Here is a 9,061-nt window from a genome sequence, read left to right on the forward strand (position 1 = left end):
ACGAGGTCGAATCCGCGCTGCGAGGAGGACGAGGAGGGGCACGGCCGGTGGCAGGAAGAAGCGACGACAGAAGCGGCGGGGCGATGAAGTGGAGCGGGAGATGGAGCGCTACGTCAACGTCAACCGGCTGCGGAGTCTGGAGAGCAAGGTGGGGCCCGTGACGCTGGACGGGGCGGAAAGGGCGGCGCGCGAGATGGCGGACGACGCGCTGAAGGACTTCGTGGCCGACAATCCGGGCGTGTGGGCCGGGCTCGACCAGCGAGGGCAGGAGATCAAGCGCAAGCACCTCCACGCGCGGGTCGTCGAGTGGCTCAACCGCCACCTCCTCGAGCCACCGACGGTGTCTCTGTCCTGACATATCCCTGGGAGCCTTTCACAGGTTGGCCTCTGGTAAACAACCGTCCTGTGACGTTTTCTTATTACATGGAAGAACCAAATGGATATCCACAACTAACATCCAGGCGTTAATATCCACACAAACGCATGCACATTCTGTGTTGCCCGAGTATCGGCATTCGGGCGGCCTTGTTGGTAAATGGATGCTCGGGCGTGCCGAACACGACATGGAAGCCCTGCGAGGTGGCTGCAGGGCCTTCTTGCAGAGTTGGCGCGCGTCGGAGGCACCCTCTCTGTTTGAATTCAGTCTGATTTCCTTTTCTTATTACGTCTGCATCTTCGTGAATTTGGTCTTCTTCCTTTTTTAGTACTCATGTCTCTTGAGTACTCTCTCATTTATGCCAAATTCACGAAGATGCAGACCACGCTGACAGCTTTACTGCAACCCAAGAAGCGCGGGCGCGACGAGGAGCAACTGGCCTTGTCTTCCTTTTCCAAGAAGAAGCGAAAGCTAGACGCTCAAGAGGCCGCGAGTAGCAACGTTGAAGCAGAAGAGGTAACTTGCGCTGGCCTGAATTAAGTGAGGAACTTCATGAAGCTGACCCTCTGCTGTAGCTTTTGACGGTTGTCAGCCTGTTTTGTGGAGCAGGAGGTCTTGATCTCGGCTTCATAAACGCCGGGTTCAAGATAGTTTTCGCGGCTGACAATGACCAAGATTCGATTAACACCTACCGCAAGAACATCGGTAAGCATGCCAAGCAGTGCGATGTCAAGTCGCTGCGCGGCGACAAGCTTCCTGCGTGCGATGTCATCATCGGAGGACCTCCCTGGTACTCCCGAAACCCGTTCCTTGGCCGCCAAGACTCTGCTATTCTGGCCTCTGACACAACCACAGTCAAGGGTTTTCCGTGGGAGGCCACATGGATTCGAGCGATGAGCGTAATCTTCTGGTGTGGGAGTTCGCCCGGCTGGTGGGGGAGCTGCAGCCACGCGTCTTCGTCATGGGTATGTTGGCCGTTTTCATCTTGCTTTGCTTCGCTTCTTTGAGGTTCTGTATAGTCTGACTTTCTTCTTTCCCGCAATGTGCGGGGTAAAGAGAACGTAGCGGCGCTGGCTACGCACCAGAAGTGGCAAAATGTGCGAGAGCGTTTGATGCGGGAGTTCAAAGACCACGGATATGAGGTCAACCAGCTGATCCTCAACTCGCGCAACTACGGCGTCGCGCAGTCTCGGGAGCGGGTGTTCTTCATCGGCACTGCCAAGCACATCGACCCGATCAGCGCTGTCGACCCGCTCGACCCGTGCATGTACACCGTGTACGACGTGCTCAAGGGCCTGCCCCCGCCGGGCAAGCACCCCAACATGGGCGCGTGCAAGGCCAAGGTAACCCTTGCACGCAATCCGGATCTGCGCAAGTCGCCCTACGCCGGTCTGTTGCTCAATGGAGGCGGCAGGCCGGTGAATCTCCACGCACCGATCAACACCCTTCTGGCCTCGATGGGCGGCAACAAGACGCCGGTCATCGACGAGCAGGCGCTGCGCTCCGGCGGGCCCTCGTGGTTCGAGGAGCACCATCAACGGCTCACCAGAGGCGAAGAGGTCTCTTCGGAGGAGCCTCCGCCCTACATCCGCCGCCTGTCCGTCACCGAAGCCGCCCTGCTCCAGTCCTTTCCGCTCACATTCCAGTTTGTCGGCTCACAGAGCTCGCAGTTCAGACAGATCGGGAACGCCGTGCCGCCCAAGCTGGCGCACAGCATTGCCGCCGCCGCTGCGCAAGTCTTGCGCAGTGACGCCGCCAAGAAATAAATCTGAGATCAGCTGCATGCAGGGTAACCAACTTATCTCCTGCTCACCAACAACACTCACAACCCAAATCAACCACAAAATTCACTCAACAACAGTTTCTCACTGTTTTCTCCCTCTGCAGCACTTTCACCTTGATTTGTTCTCTGTGTACAAATGTCACCTTTAAAAATGTGTACACCACAAGTGTACTATGACGATGACATGTCTGTTTGTGTACTTTTTACCATCAGTAGGGTAAAACTAACCTGTCTCCTGTGGTACAACACATCATAAATTTAACTGAACCAATACCATCACCTTCTACTACACCAAGGACTAACACCTCTGAGGCTCCTGCCCCTCCTCACACCAGCAGCTTCTTCAATCCTCTCTTATCCCCACCAACTGCCTGTTTGCATCCCTCTGGAAAAATACTGACCACAATCAAGATGAAGTGAAACAGAAAAATACATTTCTTTTTGGTATTCTGGCGGGAAAATCAGTATACTGGCCCAAGATGAGAGGGTTGGCCAAGGGTCTGCGCCACGCCGCATCTGCGCCCTTCACAAGGCTGGCTCCTACTGGCTTCACAGCCAGTGGTATTTCTAGCGGCCCGACTGCCAAGTACTCACATCCGCCTTCCAAATAACAGGTTTGTTTTCTTTCTTATGATTATCATTGTTACTTTGCAGTGGGTACAGGCGCGGTGCTGTGCTGCCGATTTGTTGGCGCGAAGCGCTTGTTGGTCGGGGCCACCTCCTCCGTCCTCTTGGCCAGGCCGCTCTGCAAAGGTGCTCGAAGAGCCCTGCTCTGCCGGCTTGTTTTTGCCTCAGCTCACCTGGAAGTGCCACCAGGAGCGGAGCGACTCGCACGTACGTGAGCAAAGCGCAGCAGGAGCTCAGGCGGAGAAACCCAGTGCGCACCGGCCTTGCCTCATCCTTCCCGCATGTGCACGTACACAGCTTTTTGCTTACTGTGTTGTGTGTGTGTGTGTCGTACGTGCGTGCCTACAGTCCGCAGCGGCGAATACGCCTCCGCCTCCGCCACCGGGCAAGGAGGGTCCCTCCTTCGGCGAGCGCCTGGTCTACATCGCTGCCGTCGCTTCGTTCTTCGTACGAAGCTTCTTCTCTTCCTACTTTGTTGAACAAACGGGCCACGTCATCATCTGAACACAATACCAACGACCTCACATGTGACCAGGTTGTGCCTGCCGTCGTCTGGTACCGACATGGCGACGAGATCCGAGCGCAGTTGAGCAGCCACAAGAACGCGCCCGCGGCTTCTTCGTCTGCTGCCGGTTTCGACGCCGCCTCCGATCAGCAGGACCAGCACCAGCAGGCCCAGGAGCAAGGTTCGTGACCTGCCCCGGGCCACGGAGTTCTGTCGGCACTACCCTTCAGCCAAACGCTGGCAGCACATTCCTCAAATACAAACAACTTCTTACTCTCTGGTCCTCTTCTTCGTCACGTGGTGTCGCGGCGCCAGGCCTCGTGAGCGCGGCCGATCCCAGTCCCGCGGCGGTGGATGGCCAGCAGCAGCAGCCTGAAGCCACCAGCACGGTCAATCCGTTCATCTACGACTCCCCGCTCACACTCTACGAGAAGGTCAAGGTGCGTAGCATTCGCCTATGTGACACACACACACACACACACACACACACACACACACCATAAGGGTGCTATTTGAATTGCCCACTGACCCTCAACCGGCGCGATGCAGCTGACCTTTGGCGCGCTGGTTCTTCTGCCCATCCGCGTGACGCTCCTCGTGCCGGCGCTGTTTCTCACCTACCTCTTGGCCAAGCTTTCCGTCGTCGGTTTGCCCCGTCCTGGTACGATGACCACCTGCGCGGCGCGATCTCAGTCATCTCACTCACTCGCACGCACACCACCGCACCTGCACACACGCATGACACACACATGCCGCACACGCACACGCACGCACGCGCACAACCAAGTGTGTGAGCGCATAGTGGATGGCCGGACGGAAGTCGTCGTCGACAATAACGCGGCGGGGCCGATCCCCGCGTGGCGGCGTGTTGTCTTCCTCAACCCGTGCCGGCTGCTGGTGCGCTACATCATGTTCCTCATGGGCTTCCACTCCATCTCCATCAAAGGTACCACCGGCATCGGCACCACCTTTCTTGGGCCGCGCACCTCCAGCCTGACACCACCGTCTTCTTCTTTCTTCGTTCTTCGTTCTTCCTCGCTCTTCGCTCTTCTGCAGGCACGCCGGCCAGCAAGAGAGAAGCGCCCATCGTGGTGGCCAATCACGTGTCGTTCGTGGACCCGTTCTACCTCTTCATCGCCTACCTCCCCGCGTTTGTCGCCAAGAAGGACGTCGAGGTTCGTTCTTCTTCGTTCTTTCGTTCTTCGCTCTTCGTTCTTTAGCTTCGTTCGTGTGGTCATTCGTCTCACCGGCTTCTTCGCGCGCACAGAACCTGCCGGTGGTGGGTACCGTGGCCCTCGCCCTGCAGTGCCTGCTGGTCGATCGCCGGTCGACCACCTCCCGCAAGGACACGCTCGACCTGGTACCGTCCATTACCCCCCTCCCCCGCACGCAGCATCGACCGCACACACCGCATTCCATTCATTCCAACACTTGCATTGCTCAGATCTGTCGGAGGGCCGGAGCTGTGGGCCACGGGTCTGCGGCGGTCGAACAGAAAGAGCAGGACGGACCCGCTACGCAGCCGCCCGAAGACGAGCAACACCACCACCACCACTACTGGCAGCAGCTGCTGGCGCACAACTCGGTGGCCCTCGGATTCTCCAGATTCCTTACCTACCTCTCCGCTCTGCCCAAGGTCCGTCACCCGTGCCTCTGTCGCCGACCTTTCGGCCCACTAACCTGTTGTTCGATCGTCGTCATCGTCGTCATCGTCATCGTTATCATCATCGTCGTCATCGTCATCATCAGGTGGCGTACCAGCGGCAGTTTGGCGAGGACGACTACGCGCAGGTGGTCATCTTCCCCGAGGGCACCACCACCAACGGCAAGGCCCTCATCACTTTCCACCAGGGCGCCTTCGTGCCCGGTACCCACGCCCACCCGCCCGCCCGTGTGCCCTACCTGCCAGCTTCACGGCCGTGACGTGCGCGGTGGTACATGTGTCGTGTGTCGTGTGTGTCGTGTGTCGTGTCGTGTGTCGTTCAGGTGTGCCGCTGCAGCCGGTGCTGATCAAGTACCCGCATCGGCACTTCGATCCGTCGTTCCCGGTCGGGATCTCGCTGGCTCGCCTGATGCTGAGCCTCCTGTGCCAGATCACGAACCACCTGGAGATCGAATTCCTCGACGTCTACCGACCATCCGACCAAGAGCAGAAGGTGTGGGCTCACCACCACCTCACCGCCGCTATAATTGCTTCCTTATCGTGTGTGTGTGTGTGTGTGCGCGTGTCGTGCTGTTGTTGTTGTTGTTGTTGTGTGTGTGTGTGTGATGGCACAGGACCCGGCCCTCTACGCCCACAATGTGCGGAACCTCATGGCCGAAAAGCTGGGCGTGGAGGTCACTGAGTACACCTACGAAGACGCCCTCCTCATGGTCGAAGGTTTGACACGCACACGCACCACCGCACACGCAGCACGCAACTGAGGATCTATTCTCCGCAGCGCTGGCGTTGAACATGAAGCCCGATCGGGTCAATATCCCGGTGCAGAGGGTGAAGAAGCTCTACCAGGAGATGACCCTCAAGGACCTTAAGGTGGGCCACCGCACGCTTTGACATCCCTTAGCGCGGCGCCGTTATCGACCACCTGACCATTGCTCGTTGCGCACGTATATGCGTGTGTCATGCGTGTGTGTCGTGCGTGTGCGGCGTGTGCGGCGTGTGCTGTCCGTAGCAACTGCTGTGGCGCTTCCGCCACATCGACCGAGACGGGGACGGCCTCATATCCTACGCCGAGTTCGCCCACTCGCTCAGGCTGCCCGAAGACTCGGCCTACACCCGGGACCTCTTCAGCCTGCTCGACACCGACGAGACCGGCGCCATCGACTTCCGGTACCGCGTAGCCCACCACCTCCCCAACCCCCAGAGGCCTAATGCTGACAGCGCCGCTGCTGCCATCCACACAGAAAATTCGTGGTGGGCATGTCGTCCCTCAACCGCAAGGTCAACAAGCAGCAGATCATAGAACTGGCGTTCACTGCCTTTGACAAAGAGGGTTCGTGCAGCAGCTAAACCACTCCTTCATCATCATCATCTTCTTCTGATGATGATGCGCGTCGGTGGTGTTTTTACACTGTTTTTTCCCCCCTCTCTCCGCCAGGGCGCGGCTTCATCGAGCGAGAGCAGCTGCGGGGTCTGCTGCACGAGGTGTTCCCCACCATCGGCGAGGACCAACTGGACGCCCTCTTCAACGCCGCCGATGCCGACAAAGACGGCCTCATCTCCCGAGGTGCGCTCCCCCGTAACCTGACCAGCCGTCTCAAGCGCTAACACCTTCCTTGCGTGCGTTGTGTGCTGTGGCCGGCTTCTTTGTGGTCAAACGCACAAAAGAGGACTTTGTGCGTTTGGCAGAGGAGCAGCCGGGCTACGTGGGCATCATGGAGAACGCCACGCGCAACCACCACCGCATCGCCCGCGACGCCACCGCCTCCGCCATCCAATAGATGTAACCTTCCTGGGCCACAATAGCAAGAAAGAGAACACGCTCAAGTGGTAGCAAACACAAAAGTCGTGCTTGCTTGAATCAGTATTGTTTTAAAAAAGATGGCCATACAGACACATCGGTTTGTTGTTAAAATGAAGTACTCAAGGTGTTTGGGCCTCTGTGACTCCGTGGCTCGGCTGGGTGCGGGTGTGGGGAGATTGGGGGTCTAGTCGCTCGACTCATCGGAGGAGCTGGCGTCGCCCACCTCGATGTCGTCCGCGTTGCCGCGGCGGTCGCCGCCCGAGACGGATGCCAGGCGCGAGGTGAACTTGTGTGGGGTCAGGATGGACGTGCCTCCGATGATCACCTCCCTGCAAAGACCAACAGCACCACCGCCACTGTGAGTGTAGTTCAAAGAGCGCAACATGACACGACACACACGACACACACACACAACAAGATACGGTACCTCTTGTCGAAGAGCTGGTAGGCGGAACGGATTTCAGAGTGGGTGATACCACCAGCGACGAACACGATGACCCTGGGGCCCAGGTCCTCCTGCACAGCGCGGCAACATACGGCGGGGGAGAGGTGAGGTGTTTAGAGCTTGGGTCCAGCGAACACTCGAGCGATCACTCGAGTGACGCGCAGAAGAAAGAGAGGGGGGGGGTCACGAACCGCGTCACCGTCGATCCTGTCCTTGCCCTTGGTCGACCGCACCCTGGTCTGGGTCTTGAGCGAAGTGGCCTTCTTCCTGGTGTCCTTGGCCGCACCTCCTCGGGGCTCGTCGCCGTAGTACGGGAACTCCGACGTCGGCAACTGGTCCTCGAGCATGCTCTACACCCGATGATGACACACGCGCACGACACAACACACATGACATGACACACGCTGGTCGTGAGCACACGAGCACACGCCTCGAGGCCGGGTGGTGATTGTGTACCTCGACGAGACGCTTGACGACGGGCACGTAGCGGGAGACGGCGTAGGGGACCTCCTCGGACTTCTTCTTGCCGCTCTTGCTGCTCTTCTTCTCCCACTGCTGGACCTCCGACTCGCCCATCTCGTCGAGGGTGCTGCGCAGGGCGGCCAGGTTCTCCACCAGCTGCCTCTCCTGGCGGCCCAGGTTGGCCTTGTCCAGCAGCCTCGCGAAAGCCTGTCAACGGCGCGTGTCAATGAGTCACACGCATTAGACACGACCAACGACACGCACGGTGGTGAAGGCGTACTCGGTCGGAGGGCTGGGCGCCCTCGGTGGTGAGGTGGATCATGAGGAGGCGCGTCTTGTTGGCGGAGGGGACGGAGTTGTCGGTGAGGATCTCCTCGAGGGCGGCGAGCACCTTGTCCTTCTTGACCTTGCCCCCTTCGGCCGTGACGCCGGTGGCCAGGTCCTGCTCGACCATGGCCAGCCGCTCGAGCTCCTGGCCGCGGTACTTCTCCATGCACTCACCCGCGAGTCGGATGTGCAGCGAGTACTGTCGACACACACACACACACACACACACAGTCGTCAGCACACCGGAGGAGTGATGCCTCGCACAAGCGAGGAAAGCGCACCTTGGCGAAGGTGTCCTGGAACTGGGGCAGCTCCTTCATGGCCGCCGTCATCTCCCGAAGCGAAGCCACGCCCTTCTTGGACGACGCCGACTTGAGGTTCACCGCCTTGTTCGTCTTCAGGAACGCGTTGAAGTCGTCGATCACCTATTATAGTAGACAATGTAATACATGGACGTTCATAATGATGGCGTCAGTCAAAAAATTGTGGAGTAGAGGTGGAGCGCGGGTGTTACCTTGTTGATGCAGTCGGCGATGTGCATGTGGCGCAGCTTGGGCCAGAGGAAGTCGTACTCGTCGAGGAGGACCTCCTTGGTGATGTCCTTGCCGCCGTTGTTGTACTTGTACTTGTACGTGCACTCCTTGTCCACCTCGCACAGGTCGTAGATCATCGCTGCATCGTAGAAAAAACGGGGGAAAAAGACACGTTGAGCGCTTTGGAATGTGAAGGAATGTATGAACAACACTAGTGCGGCGTACGCACCTTGGTAGGTGAACTCGTGGAGCACCGGGGCCACGGTGTCGATGGTGCGGTCCAGGATGAGAAGCGTGGGCCGGTTGTCGCCCCGCTTGAGGAGGGCCTTGTCGTCGGCGCTGAGGTCGTCGAGCGCGTCCTGTGTGGCGGCGGCCAGGGTGGTGGCCACGGGCGAGCGCGCATAGCGGATGTACGGCAACTCGCCCAGGGTGGTGCACACAGCGGCCAGCTACACCACACATCGCACGCATAACACGCACACAGTGCGCAAAAGTAGTGTTTAGTGGTCACGACGCAGGCTCGATGGGAGAGAGTGAAG

General features: G+C 58.8%; 4 protein-coding genes across 4 annotated transcripts; 3 read left to right on the forward strand and 1 right to left on the reverse strand.

Annotated features, from left to right (window-relative positions):
- Window positions 1–100: 100 nt before the first annotated feature.
- ACA1_328610 (uncharacterized protein) lies at window positions 101–355 on the forward strand (the record flags this gene model as incomplete). The annotated part of the gene is made up of 1 exon (XM_004337311.1): window positions 101–355. The coding sequence occupies one exon, from the start codon at window positions 101–103 to the stop codon at window positions 353–355; it is 255 nt and encodes an 84-aa protein (XP_004337359.1).
- Window positions 356–1,256: 901 nt separating this feature from the next.
- On the forward strand, window positions 1,257–2,142 carry ACA1_328620 (EcoT38I methyltransferase; the record flags this gene model as incomplete). Its single annotated transcript, XM_004337312.1, has 2 exons — window positions 1,257–1,341; window positions 1,433–2,142. The coding sequence occupies 2 exons, from the start codon at window positions 1,257–1,259 to the stop codon at window positions 2,140–2,142; spliced, it is 795 nt and encodes a 264-aa protein (XP_004337360.1).
- Window positions 2,143–2,638: 496 nt separating this feature from the next.
- On the forward strand, window positions 2,639–6,732 carry ACA1_328630 (EF hand domain containing protein; the record flags this gene model as incomplete). Its single annotated transcript, XM_004337313.1, has 18 exons — window positions 2,639–2,720; window positions 2,899–2,993; window positions 3,135–3,233; window positions 3,322–3,472; window positions 3,607–3,731; window positions 3,841–3,952; window positions 4,094–4,237; window positions 4,348–4,466; window positions 4,559–4,651; window positions 4,736–4,927; window positions 5,041–5,158; window positions 5,278–5,447; window positions 5,569–5,671; window positions 5,733–5,824; window positions 5,964–6,121; window positions 6,196–6,284; window positions 6,390–6,518; window positions 6,641–6,732. The coding sequence occupies 18 exons, from the start codon at window positions 2,639–2,641 to the stop codon at window positions 6,730–6,732; spliced, it is 2,163 nt and encodes a 720-aa protein (XP_004337361.1).
- A 207-nt stretch (window positions 6,733–6,939) lies between these two features.
- On the reverse strand, window positions 6,940–8,971 carry ACA1_328640 (Sec1 family protein; the record flags this gene model as incomplete). Its single annotated transcript, XM_004337314.1, has 8 exons — window positions 6,940–7,084; window positions 7,183–7,271; window positions 7,392–7,550; window positions 7,657–7,869; window positions 7,943–8,188; window positions 8,271–8,414; window positions 8,504–8,661; window positions 8,752–8,971. Coding segments are annotated over 8 exons (1,374 nt in total), but the record flags the coding sequence as incomplete, so codon positions are not given.
- Between the last annotated feature and the right edge of the window lie 90 nt (window positions 8,972–9,061).

This window comes from Acanthamoeba castellanii (assembly GCF_000313135.1).
Source record: "Acanthamoeba castellanii str. Neff unplaced genomic scaffold scf7180000084560, whole genome shotgun sequence".
In the NCBI taxonomy this organism is placed as follows: domain Eukaryota; phylum Discosea; order Longamoebia; family Acanthamoebidae; genus Acanthamoeba; species Acanthamoeba castellanii.